The 14084-nt window shown below is 41.1% G+C and overlaps 1 protein-coding gene across 1 annotated transcript in view; it reads left to right on the top strand.

Annotated features, from left to right (window-relative positions):
* MYH11 (myosin heavy chain 11) overlaps positions 1-12986 on the top strand; it is a 55433-nt gene extending 42447 nt beyond the window's left edge. Inside the window, exons 27-42 of the mRNA XM_033073698.1 lie at positions 25-237; positions 363-507; positions 602-808; positions 1615-1719; positions 1822-1974; positions 2400-2648; positions 2887-3099; positions 3754-3966; positions 4612-4773; positions 5511-5639; positions 6159-6247; positions 6477-6600; positions 6775-6983; positions 7518-7626; positions 8201-8373; positions 12301-12986. Of these exons, the coding sequence (XP_032929589.1) occupies positions 25-237; positions 363-507; positions 602-808; positions 1615-1719; positions 1822-1974; positions 2400-2648; positions 2887-3099; positions 3754-3966; positions 4612-4773; positions 5511-5639; positions 6159-6247; positions 6477-6600; positions 6775-6983; positions 7518-7626; positions 8201-8373; positions 12301-12439 (2632 nt within the window). The 3' untranslated portion in view covers positions 12440-12986. The remainder of the gene's footprint in view (positions 1-24; positions 238-362; positions 508-601; positions 809-1614; positions 1720-1821; positions 1975-2399; positions 2649-2886; positions 3100-3753; positions 3967-4611; positions 4774-5510; positions 5640-6158; positions 6248-6476; positions 6601-6774; positions 6984-7517; positions 7627-8200; positions 8374-12300) is intronic.
* The last annotated feature ends 1098 nt before the right edge of the window (positions 12987-14084 follow it).

Raw genomic sequence — 14084 nt, 5'->3', positions numbered from 1 at the left:
ATGAAACTTTCTTTTTTCAAAAAGGCTTGAAGATGAAACTACTCAGAAGAACAATGCACTCAAGAAGATCCGTGAATTGGAATCTGTAATTTCTGATCTCCAAGAGGACTTGGAGTCTGAAAAAGCTGCAAGAAACAAAGCAGAAAAGCAAAAGAGAGACCTTGGTGAAGAGCTGGAGGCTCTTAAGACAGAGCTTGAGGATACTTTGGATACCACAGCCACCCAGCAGGAGCTCAGGTATGGAGATGGAGCACAAGGGCCAAAAAGGAATGTCACCAAGCTCAGTAGAATCCTGCCCACTGGCACTGCAGTAGGGCTGGATGCTCTTACCTGCTGCTCCACTGATGTGTTTCACCTTCCAGAGCAAAGCGTGAGCAGGAGGTCACAGTGCTGAAGAGAGCTCTGGAGGAGGAGACTCGAACTCATGAAGCCCAGGTCCAGGAGATGAGGCAAAAGCACACTCAGGCTGTGGAAGAGCTCACAGAGCAGCTGGAACAATTTAAACGGGTAAACAGAAATCCATCCTCTAGAAAACTATCTTCTAGATAACACAATTTTCCTCTTAGAAATCACCTTTATTCATTTCTTCACATGCTTGTAGGCTAAAGCAAACTTGGATAAGACCAAACAGTCACTGGAGAAAGACAATGCTGATCTGGCTAATGAAGTCAGGAGCCTGAATCAGGCCAAACAAGATGTGGAGCACAAGAAGAAGAAGCTGGAAGTGCAGCTGCAGGATTTACAGTCCAAATACACTGAGGGAGAGCGTGTTCGGACAGAACTCAATGAAAAAGTCCATAAATTACAGGTAGGAAGGAGTTCAGTGCTTTGCTGTGACACTGTGGGACTGAGAAGCCCAGTTTATACTGTTCTGTGAGGGTGTATCTACAGGATTTTGGCCCTGCAGCCAAAATGTTCATTTTTTGTCACCTTAAACTCCTACCTCAATTATCACACAATTAATCAATTACAACCACCCCACCTCATGGAACTGGGAGCTTGTAGTCTCACCACTCCTTTGTACATGTTGCAGTCTGTAATGCCATCACTGACTCAGTGACCATGATGCAGATCTGACAGTTTCTTTCTGTTTGTTCATTTTTGGGTGGTGGGAAAGATTGACAGGTATGTGGCTTTTTAAAATGTATTAGACAGCTATTAAAAACATGCTCAGAAAAGATGACAATGAAAGGAGAATGCTCACTTATCTACAGTTAAAGAAATAACTAAAGATCATTTAAAATGGTTCATTGGTAGATGTTAATCAAGCTTATTGTTACATCTTGTTCATACCTGCAGTAAGCTTTGCTTTATTATTTTAAGCTGGTGGATAAATAAGAAAATATCACCAAATGTATCAACTTCTGATAAACTTGGGAAGAGGAAGGAAAATTCATCCAAAATCCCCATTCTCCTTTGCAATTCATTGCCAGGAACATACTATTATTGCTTTATGAATATGACTAGGTTGTGATACAGAGGAATAAATACTATGGGAAACTGGACAAAAATGGCATTAGATAAGATTTCAGACAAATCCAAGGAAACTAAAGTTTAAGGAAGATTTTGAAGCTTTGCAAAATAACTGAGTTTATTCTCTGTGGCATCTCACAGGTGGAGGTTGAAAATGTCACCAGTTTGCTCAATGAAGCAGAAAGCAAAAATATCAAATTGACCAAAGATGTTGCAGCCTTGGGATCTCAGCTACAAGACACACAGGTAAACTCGCATCCAAGATCAGCTCACCTACAATATTCATAAAATGCACAATAAAAAGACCTAAACTAATGACTGTCTTGCCAATTGATGTGGTGACTGTAGGAGCTGCTTCAGGAAGAAACGCGGCAGAAGCTAAATGTGTCCACCAAGCTCCGCCAGCTGGAGGATGAGAGGAACAGCTTGCAGGAGCAGTTGGATGAAGAAGTAGAAGCAAAACAAAATCTGGAGAGACATATTTCAACACTGACAATACAGGTATCAGTGCCATAGTTAAATCATTAGCTCCATCACTGAGAGCTGTGTCAGCAGTTGAAGAGGATCTGTAGAATGATCCTGGCACAGCACATGGACCTTCAGGGAATTCATGCTGCTAGCCAGATGGCACCAGTAGTGCTCCACAATGCAGGCAGCAGTCTCCCTGTCCTTTAAAGTGTCATCCCTAGGACAGGCACAAATGCAAGGTAGCTCCACACATAGTCTTGCACACAAGGCCTGTATGTGCATCCTGGGTCTGTGCCCTGCCTCATTCTATGAAGGCTGGGTGATGGGTAACTGCCACCAGCTTCACACAGGTCAGACTAGGAAAGCTCAACTTGGCTGTCTCCTGCCCAAGTTTTTGACTCCCTGCCAAGTTTTGTTGTCACAGCTACAAAGATTTGTCCTCTGAATTTAAATTTCAGCTCTCTGACTCTAAGAAGAAGATACAGGAATTTACCACCACAGTAGAATTCATGGAAGAAGGCAAAAAGAAACTTCAAAAAGAAATTGAAAGTCTCACACAACAGTTTGAGGAAAAGGCTGCTTCTTATGACAAACTGGAAAAAACCAAGAACAGACTCCAGCAGGAGCTGGATGACCTGGTGGTGGACTTGGACAACCAGCGTCAACTGGTCTCCAACCTGGAGAAGAAACAGAAGAAGTTTGATCAGGTATGGATTTTAGATTCTCTCCTGCTGTGTTATCACCTGTCTGGAACCCACAGTGTCCACTGGGACAAAGGGACAAAAATATTAACTAAAATTCAATTATACAAAAAATGGTTAATTTTGTGTTTATATGCCTTTATCAAAACAGAGATTCTTCTCTGTCATTACCAACTGACAAGACAGCTGCGACAGAAAAGCCCTGTCACTAATGACCTTCTGTACTGACACTACCTTTTTACAGATGCTAGCTGAAGAGAAGAACATCTCCTCAAAATATGCAGATGAAAGGGACAGAGCAGAAGCTGAAGCTAGAGAAAAGGAAACAAAGGCTCTGTCATTGGCTCGAGCACTTGAAGAGGCTTTGGAAGCCAAAGAAGAACTGGAGAGAACAAACAAAATGTTGAAAGCTGAAATGGAAGATCTTGTTAGCTCCAAAGATGATGTTGGCAAGAATGTAAGTTTTGGCCTAAGAACAATCTCCACAAAAATAACTTAAAATAGCTGCTAAAAAAAGAGATAATTGTTTTCAGTGTGGGAAATTCTCTGCAGCAAACAAATCCATTCAGCAAGATCAGATATTTCATATAAAATTCAAAGATTATTCCATGTGTCCAAACTTCCAAGGGACTTGAAAAAGTAACTGCAGGCTATGTTTATTTTTAACATAACTTCCAAGCATGAAGAAGATTCTAATTGATTTCTAAATAATGTACTATTACAGTTCTTTGAAATTGTAAACTCTGCAAATCTTATTTTAATAGTCATATTTGACTTTGCTACCTGCCTTGTATTTACTCACATATCTGCAGAAAATTTCCACTTCTGCATTGCCACTCACTTCTTTTATTGCAGGGATATGATTATATCACTTCTAACACTAAATACATTAAATTATGATATTTGACTAGATTAAGAACAAAAGATTGGGATAATCTCATTATTTTAAGACAGTTTTGCATGTGTACAAAGTAAAGCTAATTTAGCATTTTCAGTGTAAATTAGTTTATTCGTTGTCCACACCTGATAGTTTCAAATGTGGCCTACACTGTATAACTAGAATTATTCTTATTTCTCATAACAAGTCTATTAAATTCTCATTGTTTGAAAGGTCCATGAATTGGAGAAATCTAAACGGACCCTTGAACAGCAAGTAGAAGAGATGAAGACACAATTAGAAGAGCTAGAGGATGAGCTACAGGCTGCAGAAGATGCCAAACTCAGGTTGGAAGTTAATATGCAGGCCCTGAAAGGCCAGTTTGAAAGAGATTTACAAGCCAGAGATGAACAGAATGAGGAGAAGAAAAGACAACTCCTCAGACAGGTACCATTCCCTACTATTGCCTTTGTAAATATCTAACACAGCCAGTTGCAAGGCCCAGCCCAATGCCATTATTAAAGCACCTTACTAACTATAATGAAAAAAAAACATTATATTGCCTTTTACTTGGTGATAAAAAAAAAAAAAAAAAAGAAAAAAGGGATATTGTATGGAAAAAAAGCAGGGGGGTCCCTGTTTCAGTAGCAGGTGCACAGTTACAACAAATGTAGATATTTAACTCTACAGCCCATATAATATAAAACATATGAATTGTTATTTTTGACACAGTCAGAACCACCTTCCCTGTACTCTCAGTACAAATGAAAAAAGACAGCTTCTAACACATCTGTCTTCCCAAGGTACACAAATGCATACAAAAGCATTGGAGATGAAAACAGGATAAAACTTGTTTGTACAGAAGTGTTGTGACAGCAAGGACAACTCCTGTAGTCATCATCTTGTAATACACATATTTCCATGAATAGAGAACCCCAATTGCTGAGTCCTTTTAAAAACCTTTAATTTGGGGGCAAAATGGAAATCTCAGTTAACAGAGATGTGGGGTCTGCATACACTATTCAGACATATTCAGTATTTAAGAGTGCCCAAGGACTTTCCTAAACTGAACTTGTTTTCCTTAATGATCAGCTCCATGAATATGAAACGGAACTGGAAGATGAGCGGAAGCAACGTGCCCTGGCAGCTGCTGCCAAAAAGAAGCTGGAGATGGATGTTAAAGATCTGGAGAGCCAGGCTGACTCTGCTAACAAAGGCCGGGAAGAAGCCATCAAACAACTCCGCAAATTACAGGTATGCAAGCCCAACAGTACAGTTTTTCCTACTGCTGTGTCTTACACAGCCACAATACAAAAGTTAGGTGACATTCATGAACTTGATGTCCATTAAAGATGATTGATCAGAGGGAGAAATTCAACTAGACTGCCACATTCAAGTATCAGTATTTGAACACTCAGTTTGAATGACAGTGGAAAAATTCACAGGGCAAGTGATTAAAATCTTAAATTTCATCATGGTAGAGAGCTTCCAGAATTCTCTAGCCAACACTCATCTGCTACTGACTTACCCACATGGAGGAAAACCAAGATTCACATGAAGAGAAAGTACTGTAATAAAAAAATCTATTACAGGGCTTCAATCTGGGTTCTAATACTTGAGACTCAAGTTCACAAATCAGGTTGTCTCTGAATTAGCAGATTCCTGTTTATATTTTAAATCTCTGCATCAACTATTGTCACATGCTAACAACTAAACAATAAAAATTTTCTTGATCAGAAACATTAAGACTGTACATGTACTCAAATATTCAGAGGACATATGGACAATAGGCATTACATAAGATGCAGTGTTCAAGTGGAAGGATTGCCCTCCCTGGAACAGCATTTCAGATCTTTCCAACATGTGCTACCAGACCTCTGCAGAAAATATAACTTCAGCAGCATTATGACAATCTAAATATGTATGTGTTCTCTTTTGTTCACATTCAGTTCCACTGAAATTGTAACAAATTTGTTATTCTTTTCAACAAGGCTCAGATGAAGGACTACCAACGGGAGCTGGATGATGCACGAGCTGCCAGAGAAGAAATATTTGCAACAGCCAGAGAAAATGAGAAGAAAGCAAAGAGTCTGGAAGCAGAACTCATGCAGCTTCAGGAGGTAAAGTGGGAAACCTACAGCAGAATGAAGGCGATTACACATGGCCTTAAGAATCAAAACAGAGCTGCAATGATCTAATTTAGGGACTGAACTTGTAACAAGTTCCATGTGTTCCATGCACTCCACTAAAGCTGTTGGATCTACATCTGAGCACAGACTGAGCTGAAAAAAATCACCTTGGAAAAAGGTACAGCTCGCCAGCCTTAAAGGGAAATGATCTGTACAATCTAAAACAAATTGTTTTCAATAGCAATAAATTCTTGAGGGCTTAGTGCTATTATTCCTACCTGTATTAAATGGCCATCTTGTGACTAAAACAAATAAAATAGAAACCCACTGACAGGCTGGATAAAGTGTATTTCATTGTACTTTCCTAGGATTTATGACATGAAAAGAATTTATTCTGTAACAAGACAACCCATCTCAAACCAGCTTTAGAAAATTTACAGTCCTCTGAATGATACTATAACTATTTGAACATTTACTCATTTCTTTACTATGCTTTTTCCATTTCTCTAGGATCTGGCTGCTGCAGAAAGAGCTCGCAAACAAGCAGACCAGGAGAAAGAAGAGATGGCAGAGGAACTTGCCAGTGCTGCCTCTGGAAGGTAGGGATACACCAAATTACACACAAGGCTCTGAATGTGCTACTAATGCTTCCAAGAGAAGTTTTGTTCTGTTCCCAACAGCCATCTGGTCTTGACAAGACAACATGCACACATATGACTACTTTCACTGAAATATCCAGCTCTCTTTCTGAATTATTGGCAGTTCATCATACAATCATAACATATGGTGAGAGCCATAACTACTCACTTTTTAAATTTAAATTTCCAGGACAAGCCTTCAGGATGAGAAACGGCGCCTGGAGGCAAGAATTGCCCAACTGGAGGAAGAGCTGGAAGAGGAGCAAAGCAACATAGAGGCAATGGGTGACCGCATGAGGAAAGCAGTACAGCAGGTACAGCTCATTCCAGCATACAGCACTTTCTGTTCATGTTCCAGCAAAAGCTACTTGTGGTTCTGAATATCTGGAGGATTGCCACCCCAAATTGCCACCTGTCATTTGTCTGAAAGCATGCAGCACTTCTGAGAGCATGCAGCACTTGTGACAGCATCCATTCCCATCTTGCAGGCAGAGCAGCTGAACAATGAGCTGGCAACAGAGCGCTCAACTGCACAGAAGAACGAAAACGCTCGGCAGCAACTGGAGAGGCAGAACAAAGAGCTAAAGAGCAAGCTGCAGGAGATGGAGGGAGCTGTGAAGAACAAATTCAAAGCCACAATTGCTGCTCTGGAGGCCAAAATTGCATCTCTCGAAGAGCAATTGGAACAGGAAGCCAGGTACTGGTCTCCCAGAGGGCACAGCTGTCCATTTATTGTTCCAGTTAATGAGCTAGAAAATAAAGGCAAGCAGGATTTGTCATCAGGCTCTCAGTGCCACTAAACTTGGTAAAGTCTCTTTCTCATTTAACAAATAACTGGAGTTGCTACAGTTTCTGATTAAGATCTGGTTTTTTGCTGAAAAGTTCTACTGGTACCACAGGCAAGGATCTGCTCCCCTACATTTTAGAGTAACTGCCCTATGACTCTGCCACAATAATTGCCATAACACATTGTGCCACTTGTTGGATTACTCCTTGAGGAAATCACCTTGTGTTTCAGAACACATCTCCTGGAGCACATCTAGCATACAGCAGAGTCATACATTTGGTTTTGTTTTGATCAGAACATGCCTTAAAGTTCTCCTTAGAATTCACCTGTTAAGTTCAGTAAGACCTTTAACACAGGGGTCCTTGGTGCCAGTTGCATGAGCCACAAGCCCAAGGCAGGTGGAGAGTAGAGTTCCACATAATAAACACTGCCCTGTCATTGCAGAGAGAAGCAGGCAGCAGCCAAGACGCTGCGCCAGAAGGACAAGAAGCTGAAGGATGCACTGCTGCAGGTGGAGGACGAGAGGAAGCAAGCAGAGCAGTACAAAGATCAGGTACAGACTGTGGCACAAGGGTCTTAGTCAAGGAGTTTTTAGGTTTTGCCCTAAAAAAGGAAAATTCCATGTTGTGTCTCAAGCAAATGCACTTCCAGAAAGCAGACTGTATGCTTGGATCTGGGAGAGCCATACAGTCCATTACTAAAGGATGGGACAGTATAATTCTCCCATGCTACATCAAGTGCCAAAGCACAAGTCCTTGTTAATCAGCCAGAAGCAACAGTGTGACTGCACAGCAGTATACAGGACTGTGCACAACACCTTTGGTACTACATGAATAGAGATGCTGAACGTATTTTACATCAAAATTTTAGCATTAGCTAATGCAAATCCATCTGAAAGCCCAAAAAGGTAGGACTATAAAAAAGAAACAATGAGGCTGTGTCTGAATACAATAGCTATCAGCAAAATGAACTCCCACAAAGCAAAGTTATTTTCAGGCTATAAGTTTCCATCTTTGATTTGGGTCATGTTTCAGTACAACTCTCAATCGAAGCATGAAATTAAAAAGAGGAATGTAAAGCTCATAGATCCATTTTAAATTAAAGCATTACTCTGAAATTTCCCTTAGGCTGAGAAGGGCAACACACGGCTCAAGCAGCTGAAAAGGCAGCTGGAGGAGGCTGAGGAGGAGTCCCAGCGCATCAACGCAAACCGCAGGAAGCTGCAGAGGGAGCTGGATGAAGCCACTGAGAGCAATGAAGCCCTGGGCCGTGAGGTTGCAGCACTAAAGAGCAAGCTCAGGTAGAGAACCCTTGTTTGGGATAGCCCTTCCCACTCACTGACAGCCCTGAAATTTAGAGCTGAACTACAAAAGTGGAAAAAAATCTGTCAGGTGAAGAACAGACAGAGACAATGCTGCAAAGTTACTCACTCCTTGTGTTAGCTTGGCACTCAGAACAAAAGGCTGAAGTCAGGAGTGAAGGGCATTTCACAGACTGCAGCAGCCTCAGGATTTCAGCTGGGCTGAACTGTGATACCATGGCACAGGCCTTACTCTTCTCTAACCAAAATCCTTCTGGCTTCAATTGGAACAGGATTAGGCTTGGTTGCTTTTGACAACACCCCTTATATAATGGCTGTATCTATTTGTACAGAAGCAGTCACAAAAGTGTAGAAATGCTTGTGCTTTTCACACTTTCACACATGCACAACTCACATGTAACGACTGCAAACAGTCTTGGACATCACAGGCAGTAAAAAGCAAAGCACATTAATTTATTCTTATTCAGAAGTCTCTTTGGACTTCAGCACTGTGGGATTCAGTATCATCAGACTAAGGAAAAGATTAAAACATCCCTTTGCATTTTCTTGTTAAAATTGCATGGGAAAAAGATAAAGCTGTGATCAGTCAGCTACATCCCTGAGTTCTGCACCCACTGGGTTTGAAAACATGAACTTACTGAAATAAGAGTTACTAAGAAATTGCACTATCTGCATCACTGGACCATAAAATTTTGCCTTCTAATACCAACAGTATGTCAGATGAAAAAAAAGCTACCCAGCTACTTGTGTTCTCTAAGTAGTTTGCCAGAGTATTTACCAGTAGCAATCCTCATTGTTACTGGATGTGGATTCCCTTCCAAGTGAAGAGTTGTGGGTGTAGCAGCCTTTTCCATTACCTTGGGTAGTTACATGCTTCTGGCTGCTTTATGAAGCAGTGGCTGTGTCCAGCCCTTTTACATAGAACACCATACAGCTCATTTTTGTTTTATCTAAATGTAATGTAATTGGCTGTAATGTACTTTGTTTAATTAATTAAAAGTAATTACCTACCTCTGATCATGACCATGTGCATAGTTTAACTGCCCAGGACTCTTTATCTCTGTTTCAGAGGGACACAGGAACCTTCGCATGACTAAGCAGGTACCATGCCTTCAACTTTGCAGCTAGCTTGTATTGCACAAATTTCCATTTTCTTTGGCCCTGGTTAAAATTATGTGAGGTTTCTGCAAACTGTGAAGGCTTGGATATCTTGGCATTAATTTGTTTTATCAAAAAAGACAAATATTACAATAATCTAGCTACCATCAGCTGTCCATCAGTGATACATCTTTCTTACAAGTAGGTTATGTACTGACATAGACTTACCAACGTTGCATTCTCACAAGCTCTACCAACAGAGTACCTAAGCAAGTGCTCTGATTTTTTTTGCATGAATTTTTTTTGCACATCATCTTTGTGCACTGCCACGAAGAGTAGTTTTTTTTTTCAAATAAAATACACCATTGATTAGTAAAATTGATTAAAAGGACTAATGAATATGGAGTGTCACAGCATGTCATTAGAATGTCACAGTATTTCTGGTGCCTACTGTAATGCTGACCTAAGGTAAGAGCCCATCTAATTCACCTGAGATTTGGGAAGACCTTACTTGCATGTGATTTATCACACACCACACAATCACAGACAAAAAAGAAAGTCTTGCCTTTCATTACAGAGCACTCTGTGCCTGTATTGCTTACAAAGAGTTATTACTGAGGCTTTTAGAGCTATTTTACAGATATTACATTGCTTGTTTACTGTGTTAAAGCATAGAGCACGGACATTAAAGCTGACACTGTAACCTAGCACAGCATTATGTTACACTTATTAGCACATTCTCTGGAGATAGGAATAATACCTGCACTGCAAAAATTAAAGAGCTATTGCCTTGTAATATTTGTATATTTTCTATTTTACATATGCTGGATTTTGCTGTGAATACACAAATATTTAAAGATGATGTCTTGTCCTTGCATGTGCCCTTTAGTCATATTTCCAGTCAGACTGTTACTCAAGCACCACTCCAGTAGCACTTGTTCAAAGGCAGATTAAATACAGAGGTGCTAAGCAAACACTGGTGCTGAAGGCTTGTCCCAGATACATTATTCTAAAGGTACTAATACCAATGACCACATGAATATTACAACACATAAACTTCTTTAAGAGGAACAGATATAAACAAAAGGTTTTTACCCACAGGACCAATACCAGTTAAAAGTACTGGTAAGTTCATGCATACTGCAGTTTAGTTAGTAGTGTATGATATGGAGTTCACTTTGTAGCCAAAACTGTAGTGCAGTTTTGGACACTCTTGCTGTTATCCCCCCAGTCCCGTGTTCTCTTACAGCACTGCAGTGAAATACTGCATCACAAATGATTTGTGAGTAACTGAGTCTAGACAGCACAAGTCCACGGGGGTGGAGAGCTCTTCCTTTATTAACAAGAATTAACAAATTTATTAACTTCATTAGAACTTTTTTGCTAAATAATAATAACAAATCTCTGCTGATGTAAAACAAGAGACCCTGCTGTTAGACCCTGCCAAGCACACACCAGGACAGAAATGACACACCCTTGTGTTCAATACATGTCAGCAGCACCAGAACACCCATGGTTAATTATCAGCAGATCTTACATGAAGCTTTATTAGCTAGCTAAGTGCCTGCTCACACTGAAGTTTAAGGGCAGAATTATGGAAAACAGACTACACGTCATATTTCCATCTTGGAAATGCACATTCATGCCTCTGAACTAAGTTAGTCCAGCCAATGTTCCTCCCCTCTTCCCTCATATGGAAGATTAAGTGAAAAGTTCTGGTAGCTGCTTCAGAAAGGGCACTGGCTTAGTCTTTTGCAAGGACAAGACAAGCCTTTAAATATTTATGCATGATTGCTGGTACCCAAAAGTGCAGTCTCGGATCTATTTAACACCAAATTAGTATTTTTGACACAATATCCAGTGATCATTAATTTATTTTATTGCTTAAATCTGTGGTCTCAAGCCTTTACAAAGGTTTGCTTAATGAGGGGCAAGTGAGAGGCCATGTCACAAAACTGAAATGCTTTGTAGCACATCAGCAATGGAGGCCATGGGACAAACCCATTGTCTGTCTCACTTGCTCACACCTCCTCAAAAATTAACCTTGAGGACCAAAGTGTCCCTGCCTTGGGATGTGCCTGTGAAGTATATGGGGATGGGAGGGAGATGGGAGAGGAAAAGGGGATAAAGTGGGAAAAGCATTTCCTGTAGCACACTTGCACTGCTAAGCACCAGTCCCTGGGTTACAACGGTTCCAAAGCAATGACTGTTTCCTCTCTCTGTTGGGAAAGAGATTGGAGTTACTTAGAAGCTGGGTGTCACACCTGTCACAGCACCTGTGGTGCTCTGTGCAGAGAGGAGCTGTGAGCTCAGAAATGTCTGCTGAATCAACAGCACTGCCCCAGCCCCAGGGCTCACTGCCCTTCAGGAACTGGTGGGCAGAAATTCTGTACAAACTGCTTGCTCCTCCAGAGGGACAGGAGGGACACTCCTCTGCTGTGATGTATGAGCAGCTCTCTCTCCACTCCTTTCCAGTATCTCCAGTTGCAGTTCCCATAGGGGAAAACAATGAAATGAAGGAAGAGTGGGGGTGATTTGGGGCTGATGAGACTGTTTAGAGGACAAGGACACAAGCACAAGAACAGGAAACCCACCTCATTTCCAAACAACTGGGAATCTCAGTCTGTTCACAAATTACTATTACAAGTTACAGAACAGAAAGTGGAATTAGAGGCTCACAGCTCTTGGGTTTTCTGCATTTAGAACCATCAGCCCCACAGGTCCTGTTACAAAACCCTGCTTATTTATGAGGATTCCCACTGACCTAACACCTGATTTTTTTTTCTATTTTTTCCCCTCTTACTGCAGGAGGGGAAATGAGCCCGCATCTTTTGCCCCACCCCGTAGATCTGGAGGCAGAAGGATAATTGAGAATGCAACAGATGGAGGTGATGACGAAATGGATGCAAGAGACGGAGATTTCAATGGAACAAAAGCCAGTGAATAAACACGCTTAAAAAATTGCACTGCAGCAAGGGAAGGGAGGGAGGACGATATTTAGCACTGTGTAAGTCTACTCTTAGTGTCAAGGTCACATACACCCACTCCTCTGACAGATAAAAGCACAACTGCCTTGTCTCCAATGTATAGACTGACGCTAAAAGTACTCCAAAACTTTTCTTACCGTGAAGCGTAAAAGGTGGGGATTTCTAACAGAGTAATTCACTTTGTGAATCTTGCAGAAAGTGAGTTCCAGTAGCTCAAATGATTTAAATCCCAGTAAACTATAGTCTACAGAGGATTTGTGAGATTGTTGCAGGGGGAAAAAAGGCATTGGTCAGTTAATCTTTTCTTAAACTTTCATTTTGTTTTGAGTATTCAATTAATATAGGGTTTTCTCCTGGTTACTACACCCCTGATGCACAATTCACAAGGTGGAAGTGCCTTTTTAATCACTTACTGAAAAATATCATTTGTTCAAATTAAGTCAACTGTTACAGTTTTATATGCACCATGGATGTGCTTACACACTAATAAAAGGCTATAAAAATGACTCCACTATTCTTGTGTACAGTTGTCACTTGAAGGGGGGATGCAGCAGAACTTCTCTAAAACTGAAACACTTCTTACAAAAGTTCATCTGTAATCATTAGAACAAAATCCTGATTTTTTTCAAAGTAATGCTTTTGAAGATATACAAAAAAGTCTCTACACTGAGCTGGAAATAAAACAGCATAACCACATGGAACAGGTTTGATTCCATCAGGGAATGGTGGTGCTGAGGTGCCCCGGGATGCCTCCAAGAGCTGACAGACACAGGACCTGCAGAGACTCACAGCACTCAGGTGCAGGAGCTGGGTAGCAGTGAGGGCCCAACCTGTGTGTGGGCAATGAGCACACCCTTTGATGTCTGTTACATGCAGAAACATTCCCAACCAAAGCCTCTAGAGCAGGCTGAAACCATTAGAAACAGCAGCCCACACTGAATGCAGGGATCCAAGCCAAGCTATTCTGCACTAAGGGATCAGCATGCAGTTGCTTTTTATTTTTGGAGCACTCCAGCAAGACCACAACCTACTCTTGGGAGCTACTAGAACCTACCACAAAGCCATGCAGCTCAAGCACTTTCAGACAGCAGCATCTCTGTGGTCACAGAGGGGCAGTAGGGAGCCATGCACAGCAAAGCAGGACGTAAAATCACTCTAAATCCAGTGCAGAGAGCTTACTTGATGCCTTTAATTGAACAGCAAGTGAACCTGAAGTACTGTGACTACAGGGAGGGCAAATCAAGCACAAACATCCACCTTGACAGCTAAAGCAATTATGTAAATCTAAGCATTGTTTGACAAGTGCAGAGATCATGAACCAGGGATTCAGACTAGCTACCATTCAGCAAGCAGAACCAGAGCCCAGAGAATGCTCTTTGCTCATGAAAGAGTAAAAGAAGAATCCATTTAGAGCAATTAAGATGACAAGCTGAGCAGAGAGGAGTTAGGAGTTACTGGATAAGACTTGGTCATTGCTTGATCAAGCACAGAACCCAGCTATGTAAAGATGTTCAAGAGCTGGTTGTCAACACAGTTTGTGAGGCTGCATGTGTGGGAACAAGGAGACAAGTTAGTCAGACTTCATATTAAATGGTCTTAAGCACC

Source organism: Catharus ustulatus, chromosome 16 (genome assembly GCF_009819885.2).
Source record: "Catharus ustulatus isolate bCatUst1 chromosome 16, bCatUst1.pri.v2, whole genome shotgun sequence".
Taxonomy (NCBI): Eukaryota; Metazoa; Chordata; class Aves; order Passeriformes; family Turdidae; genus Catharus; species Catharus ustulatus.
The sequence above is the reverse complement of the archived record's forward strand: the minus strand, read 5'-3'. Positions and strand labels throughout refer to the sequence as shown.